At 58.7% G+C, this 21,506-nt stretch overlaps 1 protein-coding gene across 2 annotated transcripts; it reads left to right on the top strand.

Annotated features, from left to right (window-relative positions):
* Positions 1-1,058: 1,058 nt before the first annotated feature.
* LY6K (lymphocyte antigen 6 family member K) lies at positions 1,059-8,554 on the top strand. 2 transcript variants are annotated; one of them, XM_019459696.2, is made up of 4 exons: positions 1,059-1,153; positions 6,096-6,191; positions 6,934-7,038; positions 8,198-8,554. In XM_019459696.2, the coding sequence occupies exons 2-4, from the start codon at positions 6,116-6,118 to the stop codon at positions 8,455-8,457; spliced, it is 441 nt and encodes a 146-aa protein (XP_019315241.1). In that variant the 5' UTR covers positions 1,059-1,153; positions 6,096-6,115; the 3' UTR covers positions 8,458-8,554. The 2 variants fall into 2 exon arrangements, with proteins under 2 accessions (XP_019315241.1, XP_019315240.1); XM_019459695.2 differs by having other exon boundaries at positions 1,066-1,203.
* Positions 8,555-21,506: the final 12,952 nt, after the last annotated feature.

Below are 21,506 nucleotides of genomic sequence, written 5' to 3'. Positions count from 1 at the left end.
CCGGCTCCCTTGGAGGCCGGCAGCCTGACTTGCGCAGTGGCCATAGTGTGCGCCAGAACGTTCCACTGCCCCCCACCCCTCCCGCGGAATCGGGTGGCCCTGAAGCGCGGGCGGGGGAGGGCCCGGGGGGGGGGCCCCCACACCTGAGCCCTGACCCTGGCCCATGCTCCAGGATCCCCCCAGGCAGTGCCCGCTTCCGCACAGTGTTCCCGTGGGGGCCCATCTGCACCCCAAAGTCTGCGAGCCCGGGATCCTGAGGGAAAACTGCTTCCCGCCCCCCCACACCCGGGCGGGAGCACCTACCCGAAGGGGACACCTTCTGTGGGAGCACCTACCGGAGGGGAGGGTGTTTCCTGTCTGAGGGGGTTGGCCGCTTGTAAGGGGAGAGTGGCCGCCCGAGGGGGGAGGAGCCAACGGTCTGAGTGGGGACGCCTGTCTGGGGAGCACCTGCCTGGGGGGGGGGGGGACACCTCTCTGGGGGAGCACCTGCCTGAGTGGGGACGCCTGTCTGGGGAGCACCTGCCTGGGGGGGGACACCTCTCTGGGGGAGCACCTGCCTGACGGGGGACTCCTGTCTGGGGAGCACGTGCCTGGGGGGGACACCTCTCTGGGGGAGCACCTGCCTGAGGTAGCACCTCTCTGGGGGAGCACCTGCCCGAGGGGGGACGCCGGTCTGGGGGAGCGCCGGACTGGGGCTTGGGGTGGCGCCCGTGTGGGCGGTGCCGCCTCACCCGCCGTGTCCCCACCCCGCGAGGACCCGGGCAGCCCAGCAGCCCCCCGCTGAGGGCCCGGGACAGGCCCCCACGGTGCCCCCCGCCCCCCACCGCCCTTTCGAACGCCGCCCCGCAGGCTCCCTGCGCCCTCCGTCCCCACGCGTCCCCACGGCGACCGCAGAGAACCTTCTGGAACCCTGGGCGGGCAAGGCCTCCAACCGGCGGGCTCAGCAGGGTGAGCGCGAAGACTCTCCGGGCCGCAGCCGCGCTTCCCACAGCCGGGGCGCGTCCGCAAGGGAGGGGTCTCCGTAGCTGCATGCGGGACTCCCGGCAGGCCCCGCGCCCACGCATGCGCACGCGCACACTCGGGTTCCACAAGGTTCCACGAGCCCTGAAGGCCCCACTCTGAGAGAGTCCGGCGGCGCCAGAGGTTCCAGAAGGTTCGGGGCTCACCTCACAGGCGGGCAGCGTGGAAGTTAATTGGCAGAAGGTTGGACGCGTGGGGGGGGGGCTGGAAGGTTCCAGAAGGCCTGGCTAGTCTCAGCAGGGTGAAGGGTGAGGGGAGGGGCGTCGATATAGGGTCCAGGAGGTGCGGGGCGTGGCCCAGGGCTGGCGTGGGGGGTGCTTGCAACGGCGGGGGGCGCGGGGGGCGGGGTCCCCCCGGCGCCCCTCAGTCCCACGGGCACTACCGGCGCTGCCACTGCCACTGCCGCTGCCGCTGCCCGGGGGTCCCTGGGCCCCTGGAGTCCCCGCCCCGCCCGGCCCGCACCGCCTGGACCTCTTCTCCCCGCAGTTTCTGCGCTTTCTTCTTCCAGGCCCTTTGTGCGGGGCCCAGTTTGATGTCGTGTGTTTAGTTTCGAGAAGGAAAAGCGGGTCCTTGACTGCGACCCTCAGCCTCCTGGAACCTTCTCTGACCTCCGCCTGCAGAGCGTGCGCTTCCTTCCCGGCGCTGGGGCCGGTCCCGTCGGGCTTGGTTTTGTCACTCGTCCCTCGCGTGGCTGTCCCTCGCGTGTCTTTTCCGCGGGGACCGACGGGGGCGGGTCCTGGTTGGAAGAGGCTTCTTACTGAGCAAGGCGACCTTTTCCTGCCTGTCCTTCCGGGCCTCCCTGCTGGTGCCGCTGTGCTCTGGAAAGGTCTCTGGCTGGGTCCCGCCAGTTCCAGGGACGGAAATCTCCCCGCCTCCCCGCCAGACCCTCCGGCTGGAGCGGGCCCTGCCAGGTTGCTGGGGGGCCATCCTGGAGGAGAGGGCCAGGGTCTGCGTTCAGGGTCGCCGAGGGAGGGGGTGGCGGGGGTGGCGGAGGGGCACGTTTGCCCATCACCTGTAGGAGCAGGAAACGTCTGCGTGGATAATGTCCCAGCACTTTTCCCAAGCTGCTCTTGAGGTCGGGGTCAGCGAGTACATCAGGACAAGCATTGTCCTGCGGGGGTGGGGGGATGGGGGGGTGGAGGGGGTTCGACCAGGGGAACTCCGCTGACCTCCGGGTGGAGGCAGCCCCAGATGACTTCCTGCAAGAGGAGGCCTGAGTGGTGCGTGGAAAGTCCTGACTGATGCTGGCAGTGCCCGGTGGGGGAGCCTGGGACCTGCTGGGCAGGGAGGTGCCCGTGGGGAGAGGAGCCTGGAGGGGAGAGGCAGGGGAGGTGTGGGTGGGGAGAGGCGCCAGGAGGGGAGGTGCAGAGGAGGCTTAGGTGGGTAGAGGAGTCAGGAGGGGAGGTGCAGGGGAGGTGTGGGTGGGGAGAGGAGCCAGGAGGGGAGGTGCAGGGGGGTGTGTGTGGGGAGAGGAGTCAGAAGGGGAGGTGCAGGAGAGGTGCCCGTGGGGAGAGGAGCCTGGAGGGGAGTGGCAGGGGAGGTGTGGGTGGGGAGAGGCGCCAGGAGGGGAGGTGCAGAGGAGGCTTAGGTGGGTAGAGGAGTCAGGAGGGGAGGTGCAGGGGAGGTGTGGGTGGGGAGAGGAGCCAGGAGGGGAGGTGCAGGGGGGTGTGGGTGGGGAGAGGAGTCAGAAGGGGAGGTGCAGGAGAGGTGCCCGTGGGGAGAGGAGCCTGGAGGGGAGAGGCAGGGGAGGTGTGGGTGGGGAGAGGCGCCAGGAGGGGAGGTGCAGAGGAGGCTTAGGTGGGTAGAGGAGTCAGGAGGGGAGGTGCAGGGGAGGTGTGGGTGGGGAGAGGAGTCAGGAGGGGAGGTGCAGGGGAGGTGTGGGTGGGGAGAGGAGTTAGAAGGGGAGGTGCAGGGGAGGTGCGGGTGGGGAGAGGAGCCAGGAGGGGAGGTGCAGGGGAGGTGTGGGTGGGGAGAGGAGTCAGAAGGGGAGGTGCAGGAGAGGTGCCCGTGGGGAGAGGAGCCTGGAGGGGAGATGCAGGGGAGGTGTGGGTGGGGAGAGGCGCCAGGAGGGGAGGTGCAGAGGAGGCTTAGGTGGGTAGAGGAGTCAGGAGGGGAGGTGCAGGGGAGGAGCGGGTGGGGAGAGGAGCCCGGAGGTGAGGTGCAGGTAGGGAGGGGAGGGGGGGGGCCTGTGCAGGGATGCTGACCCTCCGGGAGCTGCCTTGCACTCTGCTGATGTGCACCGAGTGTCTGTGCTCAGTGCATGTGGCGGAAAAGGTGTGGACGTACAGAAATTGCAGATAAATGTGTCAAGAGAGCTTCCTCGCAGTTTTTTTTTTTTTTTTAGCATGTGTTTGAGTTTTTATTTACTGCGATGTTTGAAACGTGATGGGATTTCCACTCCAAACGTATTGCTATATTTTATCGTGGACTCAACACCGGAAGAGAGATGAAGTCGACAGAGACCACACTGTGTGGCGGGTGTCATGGGCGTTACAAAACTACAGTCTGCTGTGCTTCGAAGGGGAGCTCCTCCAGCCACCGGGTTCGAGGTTGGCAGACGTCGTCTTCCGACACCTGAAATGGTTTTTACGCTCTTTCGCTTGGGTGGTTCGATGTGAAGTGCACGGAAAGCCCTCTTCTTGTTTCTTGGCACATCACGTGCGTTGTTTCTTCCTCCGGGTTCCGGAAAGCTTTCTCTGTGATTTTCCGTGCTTCGAACACGCCTCGGTAGAGGTGGTTTTGTGTGTGTGTATTTGTTTGTTTCGGGGGTCGTGCCCGTCCTGTTCTCTAAGCTGCCCGAGTCTCCGCAGCGATGTCTGTCAGGACCGCTGGAAAGCCCTTAGCCAGTATGGTTTCAGGGATGCTTCCGTGCCATCCCTCCTCCTCCTTTTGGTCTTTCGGGGAGCTGGGCGTTACCGAAAAGAAGCTCGTCCCACGGTTCTTGGACATCCTGTTCCATTTTCTTGTTGTGTTTGTCTTGGCGTTTCAGGCAAGGAGATTTCTACCGACCCGTCTTCAAGTTCGCGGAGTCTCTCTGCGGCTGTGTCGAGAGCAGTGGTGACCCACCCGACACATTCCTCATTTTCATCAAAAAAGACGTGGTTTTTGAGTTGGAGCCCCACGTTGGGCTCTGTGTGTCAGGCTGACAGCTCAGAGCCTGGAGCCTGTTTTGGATTCTGTGTCTCCCTCTCTCTGACCCTCCCCCGTTCATGCTCTGTCTCTCTCTGTCTCAAAAATAAATAAACAAAAAAAAATTTTTTTTTAAAAAAAACGTGGTTTTGCTTCGTAGCATTCCCATGTGACTCTCAGTTTTCCTTCCTAAGCTCCCGTTGCGTATCTGTTCTCTCGTGTGGTCTGCCTTCTCCACCGGCGCTCTTAGTGTCCTGGTCCTAGTCATTTCACATCCCCTCTCTGACGATGGTGACGCGTCCGTCACCTGTGTCACATCCTCGTGCTGGCTTTTCCTCTGCGGACGGTTTGTCTTGGCTCCGGGCATGCCTTGTGTGTCCGGCTGCCGGTTGGTCGTGTATCGTGGGTTGAGAGGAAGCGTGGGAAGCAGGCCCTGAGAGCGAGCACTCACGTTACGGCCCCGGGGCCTGGACTCTGTGCACAGTTTGCTGTAGCTGTCGTCGCCTTAGGTCGTACACTCTTGAGTGTCCTTGTTTTCGTCTCCCGCTTTAGCCTCGAATCTTCCTCACGCGTTGCTCCTTGAGGGAGGGCGTGTTGTGTGGCACTGTCGGCTGTCACCCACTCAAAGAAAGAAAGGGCTCGGAGACGAAGTGCTGGGGGCTGGATGGAGACTCTTGTGCGCTCGGGAGACCCCCCCCCCCCAGCCCGGGGACGGCTCTTCCTGCTCCGGCACTCAGCCTCCAGCCCTCTGTCAAACTCACAGTGAAGTGCTCCCACCGGCCCGCGGTTCCCGCAGTTTCTGCTCCGGGTGAGTCTATTTAGGGTTGCCTCGCGGGGCATACCCGGCTCGCCAGACTTGGGAGCGCCAGTTCTGTGACCTCAGTTCTCTGACGGGCGCAAGACGTGTTGTTGATTTTCGGTGTGGCCGGTGTTTGCTTCGGGGAATGATGGTTCTTTATCTGTAGGACTGACTACTTCTGCTTTCCTCTGTCTGATCTGATGAGGCAGAAATGATGCAACTGAAACCGGGCCACGAAGGGAAGGACAGGAGCGCGGGCTCACTGCTTCGGAAGCGGTCCGTTGTGACCCAGGGTGATGGTGGGAAGGGTGGGGTGCCGTTGAAAAGTGACACCCCGGGGAGCAAAAATTACACGACAAAACTTGGAGAAAGAGAGTTGTTTCAAGAGATGTAAGTATAGGGGCGCCTGGGTGGCTCAGCGGGTTAAGCATCCGACTTCGGCTCGGGTCGTGATCTCAGGTCTGTGTGTTCGGGCCCCACGTCAGACTCTGTGCTGACAGCCCGGAGCCTGGAGCCTGCTTCGGAATCTGCGTCTCCCCCTCTCTCTGCTCTTCCCCGCTCGTGCCCTGTCTCGTCTCTCTACATCAAAGATAAATAAACGTTAAAGAGAGAGATGTAAGTATTAAGGTAAAACTCAAACAAACATACAACATGGGGCTACCGAGAGAAACCTTAAAAAGAAGCGTGTACGCGTCACTTAAAGACACGACCAGCTGCGTGTATAATGATCGACATACCTAATAATCGTCGTGCAGAGAGCGTCTCGGAGGGCGTTTAAGCCAAACACACCAGTCCCTGAGTGAGCGTCCATGGCTGCACTTACTTCTCATCTGCTGGGAAGGCCTAGAGGGCCACCCCTGGCATGTTTTGCTGTCAAGGGTGGGGTGGGGCCCGCGCAGGGTGGGTTCAGGAGACCGTCCTGGGGGGCTGGGGTGGGAGCAAAGGGTGACGGTGCCAGAACTGGGATCTGGTGGGCGTGTATGCTTGGGCCTAAACTGGGTCACAGGACTAGGGAATGGCCAGTAGCCGTCCACACTCTTCAAGGGAGCGCCCTGCCTTCCCTGGGCCCACGGGGTGGCCTCCCAGGCGGCCAGGTCTGACCCTGGAGCCACAGAGCTGACCGTGTGGCCTCACTCCCCGTGTCCAGGGCCAGGCACCACGGAAACGATGATTCTCTTTGCTTTGCTCCTGGTCACGGACCTGCCGCGGGTGGAGACAAACGTCACCGTGTCTGGAAAACAAGGTAAGTCTGGGCCCCTCGACCCCCTGGGCTGGGAGAAGGAAGCGGGCCAGAATGCCTCTGCAGACACGGGGTGGCCACCCGTGTCTGGACCGCGCGGGGGCCCCAGGGCGGAGACAGGCACAGGGGTCAGGGAGCGAGAGAGCGTCAGGAGGGCAGCCTGTGGATTTGGACACCCGATGGGGGAGCCTCTTGATTTGGGGCGCCCCTGCCGAGGGCCGGCAGGAGTGGCCGGGATCCTGGCTTATTCCCCAGCACCGCGCTGTCCCCTCAGTGTCCCTGCCTTCCTGGGAGACATCAGGCTGGGCGCCTCGCGTGGCCCGGCCCTCTCAGGACCATCCAGGGCTGTGTCAGAGAACTGGAGCAGCCGCAGAAGGGTGACCCGCTTGTCCCCGGAAGCGAGTCCTGCCCTAATTCGGACCAGGCAGCGGGCCACACCCAGGGGAGGGGATGCAGGGCCTGGGGCGGGGGAGGGAGGAGTGGGGAAGGTGAGTGGGAAGGGCCCTGGAAGGCAGATTGCAAATCTCTTGAGCCATTGAACTTGAGGTGCCGTGTGTGCGTGTGTGTATGTGTGTGTGGGTGCGTGTGTTGAGAGGTAGGGTGAGGGTAGCCCAGGGGAGAATACAAGGACTGGGACCGGTGGTTTTGTGCTCCCTGTTGGAGGGAGAGATGGGGGAAGGGGCGGTGCTCACCCGATCGGCCTGGAGAGCGGTAGTATTTCACTCTGGTTTTCTTCCCCTTTCAGCTTCAACCCTGAAGTGTCACGTCTGCGAGATAGAGAATAGTTTCGGTTGCACAAATCCATCAAACTGTCCTAGGGATTTTCACTTTTGTACTTCCGTCGCCGTGAGTGAGTATCTCCGTCCATCCCGGGTTCACAGGAAAGTCGGTAAATCCTTTCAGCACTTGGGGTCTGTCTAGGTTTTCTCAACAGAGAGTAACTAATGTAATCACGTTCGTTCAAGAGAAACGGAGGAAAGTCCTGAGACGTCAGAACACAGGCAGGTGACAGGCCAGCTTGCGTGAGAGCGGTGCCGACGGGGGGCGGGGCGCCAGGACTGGACGCGATGGAATATTGGGGTGCGGGAAGAAAAGCGTAGGGGTTATGTGTATTCATTTTAAATGAACCACGAAAGCCTTCATTTCAACCGCCCACCGAGAAGTGCTGTTACAAGAGGGGTACGTGATGAGGGGCGGGGCTTACGCTATGTTCTGGAAGGAGTGTTGTGTGCTTTAAGACGGGTGGAGACCACCTCTCTGTCTCCCGTATGTCACCCGGGAGCTCCAGGCCGCATGAAGCCCCCAAAGGGGAGTGCGGAGGCCCAGCAGCACCCAGCGCTCGGAGGCAGAGGGTCAGCCCCTTCCGGCGGGTCCGCGTTCCCGGAAACACGCGGGGTGCCGACGGGGTGCTTGGGACTCGCGCCAGCCCCGCGTGAACGTCATCACCGCGTAGGGAAAAGCGATTGTCACCGTGAACCACAGATGAGGCGAAGCCAGCAGCGTGACCCCGCGGCCGGGGCGGAGCCGGGCCGTGTACAGCAGGCTCGCGGTGACAGCGCCGGCCCAAGGAGAGGCCGGCGCCGAGCCCCGGGCAGTGGCCAGGATGGGCAAGAGCCCCTTGCTCCCCTGCCTGTCCCGTGGTTACAAAGTCCAGAGCGACCTGGTGGTGAGCGGTGAGGCCTGGGAGCCTGTACGTCCCGGACGGAGAGCCCCAGACCCGGGCTCCCCGTGCACGTGGACAGGCCAGCCGGGGAGGGGCGGGGCGGGGCGCATCTCGTGGTCACACCGCACGCAAGCCACCCCCGCCCCCAGAAGCAGCCGTGAACACAGAGGCCGGACCCCGTCCTGGGCGGTGGCTCCCGACCGCCCCGTAGACGAGGGGCCTCTTCAACCGTGGCCTCTGAGCGGGGGCACCGGAAGGTCGGGATGGGACGGGCACAGGCCCCAAGCGCTTTGGTGTCGCTGCTCTCAGCTCACGTGGTGCCTTTCTCTTCTTCACTTCCTGTCAGGAATCTATCCGCGTTTCTTCTATGTTTCGAAGCAGTGCTCCAGGTATTGTCCAGTAAGTGCTCCGTTTGCTCCGGGACTCAAGTCCTTTGTCCTCGTCGAGCCCATGCCCTTCCTGTACGCGCACTGCTGTTCGGAGTTCTTGTGCAATACGCAGGAGCCGAATATCCGCGAGCCGGAATTCAGAGAAGGCGGACGAGCGAGCCGCTTGAGGAGCAGCGGGGCCTGGCTGGCCGCCTTCCTGACTCTGTCCTCTGTGTGAGGGGCCTCGGGCGGTGCCTTGGGAGCGCGGCACCGATGACCCGGGCTCGCCGCAGGTGCTGGCAACCTCAGCATTAAACCTGTTTTCCGCTGGTTAACGCGTGGTCTGCCTCTCGAGGGGCCGGAGAACAGGTGGGGGGGACCAAATCCAGTCGGCCCAGCCCGCAGCTCCCTTTGGAGCAAGTCCGGCCCTGGGGGCGGGTCGGGGGGGGCGGTGGGGAATCTCGAGTACTAGTGTTCGTCTCTGAACGCAAGCCTTGTAACTGTTCGTGGCCGACGCTCTCTCCTTCTGTCCGTCTCCGAGGGTTTCAGCACTGCTGTGGGGCCTGAGTGTCACCCGTCAAGGGAAGCGCTCGGAGGCTCCCGGCCTTTGCAGGATCGGGGTCGGTGGGAAGACAGGATGCAGTGGGCGGGAGACGCCAGCAGGGAAGGGCTCCTGGGCAGGGCACGGGGTGCGGGGACGTGGTCCCAGGGACGGCCCTCCTCTGACGGGGGCGGCACCATGGCTGCTCTGGCTCAGCTCCTCCCACATCAGGGATCCTGTGGATGAACTCGGACTTCGCCCAGCGACTGGCACAGGTGCCTGGCCTCACAGGTTCGCCCACGTGCCTTCGACCAACACGTGAGCCTCCGCCAGGGAGACGGGAGCAGGGTCCGCTTTTCATTTCTCAGCTGAGCTGCAGCCGCCAAAGAGGCGTGAGGGTCACACTCCCCGTCTGCAGAAGACAAGGGCTTTCTTCTCCTGCCCCCGGGTTGACTCCCTGTGGGGGCTGCACTGAGCACCTCCCTCCTTCACCTTCCTCTCCTCTCCCCCTCCCCACCTGCTCTGACAGGGCTGACCCAGGGACAAGGCTGGGCGCGGCACCCTGGGAACCTTCCAGAAAGAGTCTCCGTGGCCCCAGAAGGAGGCAGCATGGGGGAAATATAGAACTAGGAAAACAGATCCACTCTGCACAAGAAATCGTGTGTGTGTCAGTATTGGGTCTGCATGGAGAAAAACATATAAAAGAAGTTTCTCCTCAGAATTAGAGACTCTCTTACGACTTTGGGGTTTATATTTCCACTACTGGTTTATTCCAGCAAAGTCCAATACAAGAAAGAAATGTTCAGCAGTAATAGATTGTTTTTACCCTGTAGAGAGCTGGAAAAACAAAGGAAGATGCTCCCCGAAGGCATATACCCTCTGAAAACTAATCAAGGAAACCTCGCTAATATGCGTTTATGCCCACTACTGCAGGTGAAGAAGTTTCAGTTACGGTCCCGACAGAAACATCCTCGATGGGAGGGAATCATGAGTTCCCGGCCCGGCCCGGCAGGGAAAGGTGGCCACTGCGGCTCCTACAAGAAACCCACCATCCCTGCAACTCAGCCCATGAGCATCCTCCGTCATCCTGAATCCCTGCTGTTCTCCGGTGGACCCTCCTTCAGAACAGCCCACCCACTTCCTCCTTCTTTACCATAAAATAACATTCCTTCCCCTTCGTTTATAAGACTCGCCTGTGGTTTTGCTGTATCTTGAGTTGCAATACTCTGAATATGCCCATTTTTTAACTTTTATTTTGAAGGTCAACAACCCTCAACTCAGGAGCCATAGGATCTCTTCGGTGGGGGTGCCTGGGTGGCTCCATTGGTTGAGCATCCGACTTTGGCTCAGGTCATGATGTTGCATTTCGTGAATTCAAGCCCCTCATTGGCTCAATGCTGTCAGTCCAGAGCCTGCTTTGGATCCTCTGTCCCCATCTCTCTCTGCCCCTCCCCTGCTCACACACACACACACACACACACACCTCTCTCTCTCTCTCTCTCTTTCTCTCTCTCTCTCTGTCTCTCTCAAAAATAATAAAACATTAAAGAAAAAAAAAAAGAATCTCCCAGGTATTACCTCATCATTATCTGCTAAAATATCAAAAGTTACCAAAAACACACACACACAAAAAACCAAGAAACAATAGGTAGAAGTAGCCCACCAAACACTGGGTATAATCTAGACTATAATACAAATTTGCTTAAAGATACAAAAGAGCATTTAAAAAAAAGCTATAAAAGCATTAAAAAACATGAGGAAAGAACAAGATACAGGGAAAAAACATCAGTGGGCCTCACACACACACGAGAAAGAGAAGGAAGGAGTAAAGAAAGAAACTAAAGAGAACTTCTAGAAATGAGAAATCTAACCACAGAATACAAAACCTTGAGGGATCAACAACAGATCACATATAATGAAGACAGAATCAACCAGTGGAAATCAGCTAACAAATGATCACAATGCAGTCCAGAGATGAAGAGATCAAAGATACAAAGAAAAGCCTAGAAGATGTGGGAAAGAGGAGACTGTCTAATACAGAAGTAGGCAGATCTCAAGAAAGGGTCGTAGAGAACGGGACACAGGCAATATTCAAAGAAAGAGAAACAGGTGAGTTTTCAACAGTGATGTAACAGAGACATACTGCAATCGATCCCAACTGATCTGCACTGAGACACATTCAGGGTAAAACTTCAGGATTTCAAAGCCAAGGTGAAGTATTAAAAGCTGCCAGGGAGAAAAGGCCCAAAAAAGAAGAGCAATTCACTTGTGTAGACCCCAACTTCAGTATGGAAGACGGAAGATGAGGCATTATTACCTCGAAGGAAAGAACATAACTAGAAATTAGTGTGGAATTGAATAGTTGAAGATATTTCCTGGTTTTTAAAAAATTTTTAACATTTATTCCTTTTTGAGAGAGAGAGAGAGACAGAGCGTGATCGAGGGAGGGGCAGTGAGTGAGGGAGACACAATCTGAAGCAGGCTCCAGGCTCCGAGCCATCAGCACAGAGCCCAACTCGGGGCCTGAACTCACTGACTGTGAGATCATGACCGAGTCGAAGGTGGACGCTTAATCGACTGAGCCATCCAGGCACCCCAAAGATATTTTATGATAAAACAATGACAACAACAATCCTGAAATGGTTCACCACTGATCAATCATTACTAAAGGAACTACCAAGAGTTTTTTTTTTAATTTTTTAAATGTTTTTTTAAAATTTATTTTTGAGACAGAGAGAGACAGAGCATGAACAGAGGAGGGGCAGAGAGAGAGGGAGACACAGAATCTGAAACAGGCTCCAGGCTCTGATCTGTCAGCACAGAGCCTGACGCGGGGCTTGAACTCACAGACTGTGAGATCATGACCTGAGCTGAAGTCAGACGCTCAACCGACTGAGTCACCCAGGCGCCCCAGCAAGAAACATTCTTTAAGGGGCAGGGTGCTGGTGGTGTGATAATAATACCTGACACAAAGGTAGAATCATCAACAAAGAATGATATTAATATGTGGTGCTGTGGACTGACGTTTGTGCCTGGAAAATTTATACATTGACGTCCTCATGTCAAATGTGACTCTATTTGGATTAAGGAAGTAATTAAGGCTACATGAGGTGGGGCCCTGAGCCAAAAGCATTAGCATCCTTAGAAGAGAAGACAGCAGACCGCCGTCTCCTGCAAACCAGAACTCGAATTTGCTGGCACGTGACTTCAGACTCCAGCCTCCAGATCTGTGAGAAACAAATCTCTGTTGTTCGAGCCACTCCGTCTTCATTTTGTTGCAGCAACACGAGAGGACTAAAACACGTGGATAAATCAGCGCAACCTTTGAGGAGACGGCACGGCAATAATCCCTTCTTTGGAAGGTTAAAGAAAATAAGACAGAGACAACTGGATACAAATGGCATAAACGGCGGGAGGGAAGTGATAAAAGCTGACGTGTTTAATTTGGTTTTTGCATAATTTACCAACAGGTCAGAGGTCTCGATAGAATTTAGACGAAGTTCATACAATTTTTACAAAAGACCCCCGCCGCCAACGTTTAAGTATATAAAAGATCCTATTAAAACAAGCTGCCAGATTGGCCTTCAGGCCGCCAACCCCTACAGGAGGGAAACACGATTAGGCGGGGGAGCTTCCACTCCTGGCACTGGAGTTACAGTGAAGTTGGGGTGAATACAAATTAAAAGCTCCAGGGAGTGGGTCGCCCTATGGAGCTCCTACAAAGATTCCCGGGGAAGGGCCGAATCTGGGGCCGGGCCGGGCCCACACCCCGTGAGGGGTGTCTCTGGCTGGGGTCTCGGAGGAGGGGGCGCGATTACACTAGTCGCGACGCCGGAAGAACGGCAAAACAGGACGGCAGTGGCGGAGAGGTGGCCTCCACCCAGCGAAACAGCTCCCCCGACCAGGAAGCCACCGAACCGGAAGTCGCGAAGAGCAAGCCGGAAGTGCACCGGAAGGAGCCTGCCGCGTCCGGCGCCCCTAGCGGCGGAGCCTCGCATGGCGGCACCGGGGAGGGGAAGCCGGGTGTGCGGGGTCCGGGGGGGGGGGGGGGGGGGGGCGTGTTTGGGAGCTCGTGGGGCTGAGCTGTTTTTAGTAATTGGCACACGGTGCGAACAGTAAACAAAGGAAGGCTGGTAGAGCTTCTAGTATCCGAGGTGATGCCAACCCAAGAAGCATTGCTATAATGGAGAGCTTTTCCCAACTGGGAAGGGCGGCTCCAACGGGCCGCCAGAACTCTAAATTTGTAGGCATCTGTTCACATGGCCTCAACATCTCTGAAGCGAACAGTAACAGAAGGAAAAGATGCGGTGGTCGATTTCAGGGCTCCTCCGTGTGTATGATAAAACAAGCCAGCAAATTAATAGACCCTCTGAACATCAGGATTAACAATGTCAGTGGAATGCCATAGAGAGCCCTGCATCCAACAGCTGAAAAGTTTGTTTTCCAAGCGGACATGAAATGTTTACCCAGTTTTTGTCCCCTATGTTGGGTGTTAAGCAATTCTCAACAATTTCAGTGGATTGAAAGCATCTTGAGTGGCTTTTCCACCATAGTGAAATTGAGTAAAGAAAACTAATAACGAAAATCAAAATATCCCCAAGTCTTTGGAAATGAAGCAGTAAATTTCTAAATATCCTCAGATGAAAGAAAGAAAGAGAGAAAGAAAGAAAGAAAGAAAGAAAGAAAGAAAGAAAGAAAGAAAGAAAGAAATCACGATGGAAGTTAGAACATATTTATATTAAATTCAATGTGTACATTATGTGAAAGTGGAAAAAGGGAAACTTTATTTAGAATGCGGGGGCGGGGGTGGGGGTGGGGGGGAAGGCCAGCTTGGAGTGCTCGCTCACCACCTCCCCCTCCTCGTCAACTGCAGATTCTCCAGCAGAGGAACCCACACCTTGCAGGCGGATATAGCTTCACTCCGCCAGGCGAGACAGAAAGTTCCCTCACCAACGGCCCAGCCAATGAGCAGCCACTAGGCATCCAACTCCAGTTTAGTCCAATGGACTTCTGTTTTGGGGAGCCCCCCCTCCCCAGCTCCCCCTTTCCTCCATAAAAGAGCCTTCCAATGCTTTTGACCTAGCTTGCTTGTCCTGGGTTGCAATTTTTTGCTCTTCTCAAATAAGCCCTCCTTTTTTTAATTAAAAAAAGTTTTTAATGTTTATTTATTTTTGAGAGAGAGAGAGAGTGCACAAGTAAGGGAGGGACAGAGACAGAGGGAGACACAGAATCCGAGGCAGGCTCCAGGCTCCGAGCTGTCAGCACACGGCCCCACATGGTCCATACTGGGAATGAAAAAGATGATATGTCCACTGACCCTACAAACATTAGAAAGATTTGGGAAAGGATACCATCCAGGGCCCAGGCCAAGTGCTCGCAGCTTGACACTATGGCACAACCCGTGGCAGGAACAATGGATAAATTGCACTTCCCCACAATTAAAATGTTTTGCTTTGCTAAAGACCCTGTGAAGACGATGGGAAGATGAGGCACAGACGCGGAGGCCGTCCCTGCAGGCCACAGAATCCTACAAAGAAGTGTCATCTACAGTCTAGAGAACTCTCAAAACTCTGCATTCGAAAGACGAAAATGCAATTAGAAAATGGACCAGAACACACGAACAGACACTTCACCAACAAGCACTCAGAGATGCTCAACATCTGGGGCATCTGGGGGCGCCCGGGTGGCTCAGTTGGTTGAGCGTCCGACTTTGGCTCAGGTCCTGATCTCACGGCTCGAAGGCTTGTGGGTTCAAGCCCCGCGTCGGGCTCTGTGCCGACAGCTCGGAGCCTGGAGCCTGCTTCGGATTCTGTGTCTCCCTCTCTCTCTGCCCCTCCCCCGCTCACGCTGTCTCTCTCTCTCCCTCTCTCTCTCTCTCTCTCTCAAAAATGAATAAACATTTAAAAAAAAAAGATGCTCAACATCACCGTCCGTAGTGGAAATGTGAATTGAGCGTTAGTCACAATGAGATGTCACCTGTCAGAAAGGCCACAATAAAAAAATAGAGACCACACCACATGCCGGTGAGGACGCAGAGAAACTGGGCTGCCCACACGCGGCTGGCAAGGATGTCGAACGGTCAGTCACAAAGGAACACGGTCCGGCAGCTTCTCTAAAACCGAACACGCAAGCTCCGCATGGCCCAGCCGTCGCTCGAGGGCGCTTCTCCCGGCGACGAAGACATGTGCCCGTGCAAACACCCCCGCAGCCTCGTTCAAAACAGTCAGGGCTGGAAACAACCTAGATGCCCTTGGGCGGGCGAGCGCGGACACCGGCCGTGCTCCGTCCACGCCGTGGAACACTTCTCAGCAATCAAAGGGACCAACTAGTGACACGGGCAACAGCCTGAACGAAACCCGAGGGAATCAGGCCGAGTGAGAAGAAGTCAAGCCTCCCTTCATACGACAGCGTTCCATGTGTATAATATTCCCCCAAACGGCACAGGCTTTGTCACACCATCCAGAAAAACCCAGAGCTTTTTGTGGGGAACCCTTACGGCGGACCCCTGAGGGGGGGAAAGGCAGCGGCTTCTCTGTGGCAGGTGATGATGATGATGAATGAATGAGCGAAGGAAAGAATATGTGGTGAGCTCTCATTCCTCACTCACGCCATCTTTTTTAAAATTTTATTTTTAATGTTTATTTTTATTTTTGAGGGGGGGGGGACAGAGTGGGAGTGGGAGAGGGGCAGAGAGAGAGGGAGACACAGGATCGAGCCCGGCGTCGGGCTCTGTGCCGACAGCTCGGAGCCTGGAGCCTGCTTCGGATCCCAGCTCTTCCTGCTGGGAAGCTCCTGGTCTCGTCGGGTGCACGGGAGGCGCGTGCGGTGCTCCGGAAGGAGCAGAGAAAGCAGGCGGGACCGGGTAGAACGTTCTGTGGCAGGTCAGTGCTGGCTCCTGTCTCTGTCAGAGGCTCACGGCTGGCTCTGGGTTCTTCTCTATGGCAAACGGAGGGAGACGGGGTTGTGGTCATCCCCACGGGGCCACTTAGACAAGTGGAACTTACGAGACACATCTGGTTTTCAGGCAGACGAACCACTTTCCCTGAGAAGTCCAGATAACCTAAATATTGTTGGTTTGTGTGGAGTTGGGGAAACGGGACGAGGAAAACTTTTGTGATCCAAAGACACACTTCTCAGACTTTGCTGGGCACCGCACTCCACACGGGGCCGGTTAAGATGCCACCAGTCCCTCACCCTAGGTGGCCGCTGAGTGCTTAAGAGGCTGCGAGTGTGGTAGGGGAGCCGAATTTTATTTTATCTTATTTTTAAATTTTTTTTTTTTTATTTTTGAGACAGAGAGAGACAGAGCATGAGCAGCGGGGGGACAGGGAGAGAGAGGGAGACACAGAATCTGAAGCAGGCTCCAGGCTCTGGGCTGTCAGCGCAGAGCCCGACGCGGGGCTCGAACTCACAGACTGTGAGATCATGACCTGAGCTGAAGTTGGATGCTTAACCGACTGAGCCACCCAGGCGCCCCAGAGAAGCTGAATTTTAAACGTTCTCTAATTTACAGCCTCGGCGGCCGTGATGTGCTTGGGGGGCTTCTGGTGGGGGGCCCCAGCGTGCAAACAGCCTTAGGCTCCCTGCTGTGGCCCCAGCGCCACCTGCCCTGCCTGCCCTTTCCACTGACCGCTCTGGGTCTGAGCCCAGCCCACCGCACAGCCCCTCTCCCTCCCTTTGCTCCCGCCTCACTTTCCTACTTAATGCTTTCTCTCCGCGTCCTTTCTTCCCTTCTCCCCACTCTGCCTGCTGTTCCTAGCCGGTGGCGACGGCAGACACGCACCGTGGCGGGGCTACTGTGCGCCCCTTCCCCGCGCGCTGTGCACCCCTTCGGCGGACGGAAATCGGCAGGAGACAAAGTCGCGTCTGGGTTTATCGTGTTGTCGATTGCTTAGACTTCAGAAAATGAGAGAGACCGTTGCCCACGCGGAAGCGATCGTAGCCGTTAGCCTTGTGAGTGGCCCAAGGCCGGGGGTTTGACAACCGCGATCGGGAGCCCCCAGGTGGCATCTCTGCGGAGGCAAGTGCCTCTTGCCGTCCAACACGGACACAACTCTCAGTCAGCCGCCCAGGCAGAATGGGCGCCTCGCTTCGGCTGCGAGCAAACGCGTCTGCTGGCCGCGTGGGACGCCCCACAGACAGTCCGGTGTATTTCCTTCTCCTCTGTGACTGGTGCACCACGTATCTTTCATGAGCGTATAACCGGGAGTAAACTTAGGCCCAGATACAGCCGCACAGTTTTGTGGGTGAGCTGCTTGCTGAACCTTCCCCGCGCACCCCCGAGGGGCTCCCTCCCTGCCCCCGCGTCTCTCTTTGTCTTGTCTCTGCCTCTCCCTTCTTCCCCCTTTCTCTCTCTCTCTCTCTCTCTCTCTCTCGTCTCCCCTCCGTAAGAATCTCTCTCCCTACCCTTGGATCGGTCCTTCCAATTAACGGCATCTGAGATCACAATCTTTGTCACATTTCGACCCTCCTCGGAGGTCATGCACGATGCCTGTGTAGACACACCTTTCCTGGACCGTCTGGGCTCCGAGGGGTCTAGGAGGATGGCCGGGCTTTGCAGGTAACAGAACACTCTACCCCTGTCTGACTCTCAGGGCCAGCCTGGAGGAAGGCCCCCAAACCCAACTCGGGAGACCGAGGCTCTAAGCCTCGGTGCCAGGCACGCCCCACCCCTCCACCGCCCCAGCTACAACGCGGAGCCAGACTTTGGCCCAGCGCCTGTGGTTCTCGGCCCAGGCCTGCCTCCCCACGGCCGCTGCCAGAGACAGGGCTCCCTTGGTGGGGAGACATCCCGTTCAGCTACCACTTGGGAATGTGTTCCTGGACTCAGTAGCCCAGGGAACATCAAACCACAGACGCAGATAGAAGTCTGGTCTACTGTGCGGATGCCTGCAGCCTGTCCAAGGGTTCCCGCGACAACTGAGGTCCTCATTATCATTGCCACGGCTGCTGGTTGATCGACCACAGGCCGGCTACCGAGGGTGCCAGGTTTGAGCTCCCCTAGAAGCAGCCCCTGAGCTGAGGATCGGAGAGCAAGTGACTCATTCAGGCCACGAAGGGCCATCTCTAGGGGACACGAGAGAGAGAAGGCATCATCCAGCCAGTCACCCCTGCAGGCCACGGGCTTCATCCCAGGGGAATCGCCTGGTGTTTGTGTAGAACCCTCACCCCGGAGCCGTCCCACCCGGGTGAAGGAGTGAGGCGGACAGACTCCTCAACCCCAGCTGTCATTGCTGGGGGCCTTGGGGACTGAAGGGGGCACCAATTTGCTGGCGTTGCTAAGATCCAGGGATGGAGGCCAAGAGTGAGCCCGAGGCCAGGAAGTCTAGTGTCAGCCCTGGGAACCGCGCACGAGGCAGAGGGTACAGGTGAGCACGAATGGTGCCCGTTGGCATCATCTCATTAGATGCGCATCAGTGCCTTTCACGGTTGGCCACATGGAGGTCCCTGTGGTAAAGACGAGGGAAGCGAGGCAGGAAGCTTGCCTGAGGCCTCGCTGCCGGGAGGACCCAGCCAGGTGTGGGAGCCTCGCCGGCACTCGATGCCCCTGATGCCCCTGGGGCCCTCCTTCCTGTGAAAACCACTGGCCCTCCCACTCCCAGCCGAGGCCGCGTGGCACAAAGCCAGGCATGGTGCCCAAGACGTGGGAGGCACGATAGGTGTTTGTGGACTGAACGAATGACTGCATGACCAGTGGGGGGGAGGGGGGGCCCTCCCATCTCCATCTGGACAAGTCCTCTCTCACCTGGCTCCTGTTTGCAGACCGAGGGTCCAGGTGGCTGAGGCACCAAGCCCCTGTCTGCCCACCGGCCGGGCTTCTGGAGCACGGCCAACAAGGTGGTGCCACCAGCAGGGCGTCCCAGCCTCCAGGCCAGCCAGCTGGCCTCTCTGGGTCCCAGACACGATCCTGCCACAGCGACACAGGGCCTTCCAGGTGGCAGGTGCCAAGCTGGGCCCGGCAGATGCTCCCTTCCTGTAGAGGGGCCTCGGCGGACGCACAAACAGGGTAGCGTGGAGAATGAGGTAGAGGGGGAACCTGGGCTCGTCTGCGCAGGGCTTTGGGAATGGAGGGCCGCGGAGTAGCGCTGGGGACGCGACGTTCCCCTTCAAAGCCACCTCGCCTGGTGCCCGCCCAGCTGGGGAAAGGTGGCCGTGGCCACCCTGCCGGACCCTGACCTACCTGGCAAAAGGGTGTGAGCTCGAGGTCTGGACCCGGTGAGGAAGGCCCAGGCTCCCCAGTCAGCGTGGCCTCGGCCGTCCCCTGCTGTCTCCCGGTGAGGAGAGTGGCCCCGAAGTCACCCTGCTCCACGGCCGTCTGGCAGCCTCGCTCTCTGGAGCCCTAGAAGCTTCCTGGGTCCCTTCTGTTGCACGGGGCCCTCCCGGCCCTTCTGCGGTCTGTCCCCTTTCACCCCCGTCTTCCCAATGGCTTGAAGCAAACCCCACGCCTTGGAGCCCCGACCTTACCACCCTCCTCTTCACTGGCACATCGTCTCCTGATTCCGGACTGTACCGGACGCATCACACACTCTATCCCCTTCCATTTTCACCCCAGGGGAGGACACCATTACCACCAGCTTACGACAGGATGTCAAGCTGCAGAAGGAGAGGCCACCCAGCCAAGACCAGACCAGCCGGTCCGCAGACCCCAGAGCCCAGCCGCCCCGACACAGTGCAGCAGCCTCTGCGGGGAGGGGGCCGTAGCCCCCTGGGCTCCCCGGCGCGTCCTCCCTCCGGCCCTCCCGTGGCGCTCTCAGCCAGTCCTGTGCGAAGCCCTGGCGCGCCCAGGCCCCGCCAGCTGGGAAGGAGAGCCAGCCCCGTGACAGGCCGAGGCCCTGCCCAGCGACGCCCCGTGACGGCCGAGAAGCTGGGCCAGGCCGGGGGCCTGTGAGCACGTGTGCACATGCGTGTGAGTGGCGTGGGTCAGGGCACACGCGCACGTGTGCGTGTGAGCCCGCGTGCGTGCGCGGCAGGGCAGCGCGGGGCAGGCAGGGGCGTGGGCCGCTTCTCGGTGCGTGAGTTCACACGCGGCTGAGGCCCGAAAGGGTGGTGGGAGGGAGTCGGAGTGGCCGAGGCTGCCCTCGTGCAGCCGGGAGGGCGGAGGATGCTGTGAGATGCCGGGGAGGCCCCGGCTTCCCGCTGGTCGCCCTTGGCTCGAGCATCGTCCACTCTGCTCTCTGGGGCTTGAAAGAGGCCTGGGGGTGCGGCCTCAGTGGCGGGAGGGTGCTGGCGAAGTCAGGGCTCAGGTCCGAGCCGCCGGCCTCTGCCCGGCTTCCCGCTGCCTCTCTGCGTTGCCAGTAGGAGGCGCTAGATGGAGCTGGATGCCGGAGCGCAGGAGCTGTACCTGCTGCTGGCCGTCTGCAGACAGCAAGGTGGAGTCACTCGGGTCCAGCGGGGGCCTGTGTCAAGCAGCGACACAGGCGGTGAAGGACACCGCCGCCACGAGATCTCGGCCAGACCAGCATCAGCGGACACCCCGGAACCGACGACAAGCCGAAGCAGAGGAGGTCCGCTGGGGCCCCGGGACCAACTAAACCCCCTTAAAAGGGGCAGACTTTTGCAGCAAACCGTCAGACTCTTCAGACACGACCCCTCTATGTGTGACCACCTCAAAAGGGCAGCTGCGGCCGAGGCCTCTGCCCGACTGGTCTCCGAACAGCCCCGAGATCCTTCAAGGGCTTGAACGTGATGAGCAGTGAGTGCCGAGAGCTGGCTCGGACGGGACCGAGGCTTCCTCTCCACTGTGCGCCCGCAGACTGACTTGGCGTCTGACCCCCTTCCATTGCCTTGCCTGTCGTGTGGCCTGTCTCGTGTTCTGCTCCGGGTGCCGTGGAAGAAGCCAAGTTAATCACGTGGCGAAATGTCCCTGCGTTTGGAACCCAGAACCTGCTCTATGGTGGTGTCAGCCTTGTTGGGTGACTGAATAAAGCCGTCATTGTGGAAAGACACAACCCGTGTGTGCGCCTTCACAGCGTGCTCATGACACGATCCCTGGGCAGCAGGATGATGGAACATAGAATTCCACGGCCAGCCTCTGCCCAGAGAGTGCCGTGACTTCCGAATCAAGTTGCTGGGACAGAACTCAAGAGCACCCTGAGAGGGAGAGGCACACGCTCCCTGAGACGGCCTCCTGGTCCGCCTCGGCCCCTGCCCCGGCCAGCGAGCGCCCGTGCACCCTTCCTGGCTCACTGCCGGTGCCTTTCTTCTGGGAAGCTGGCTGTGGGGCCCCACCTGCAGGGGAGGGCAGGCCAGGCCATTAGGTGTGCCCCGCAGAGTGCCAGCAGGGGGCACATCCTTGTTTATCCGGTTTGCCATCTTGTGGCTCCTGGGAAGTACCAGCTGCCCGGGCTGGCATCGGGCATCCCTGCATCCTGGCTCCTTGCTGTCCAGACGGACCAGAACTGGAGCAGCAGACACCCCACCCCCGGGCACCCAGAGGGAATTTCCACCCCCAGCCACCTCCCCCCTCCCCGTCACAGTCTGACCTCTCAGAGAGGCCATCTGGGGCATGTCCGGACAAGCAGCCCATTGTGCTTGTGCGTGCAGCCTCAGAGCACCCCAAACCCTGAGGCTGGGATCCCTCAGGGTAGATACAGAGAAGCTGGTATTCTCCCTGCTGTAGGAAAGTGGAAGGCAGCGGGCCAGGGCCAGGGAGGGCAGAGGCCAGAATGACTCAAAACACCAAACTTTCTGCTCAGAGCACTCAAAGAGTCTCACCAGCCAGGTCCCTCCAGCTGCTGTTAAAGGCC

The sequence above is a fragment of the Panthera pardus genome, unplaced genomic scaffold, assembly GCF_024362965.1.
Source record: "Panthera pardus isolate Hobbes unplaced genomic scaffold, ASM2436296v1 HiC_scaffold_7, whole genome shotgun sequence".
NCBI lineage: Eukaryota > Metazoa > Chordata > Mammalia > Carnivora > Felidae > Panthera > Panthera pardus.
The sequence above is the reverse complement of the archived record's forward strand: the minus strand, read 5'-3'. Positions and strand labels throughout refer to the sequence as shown.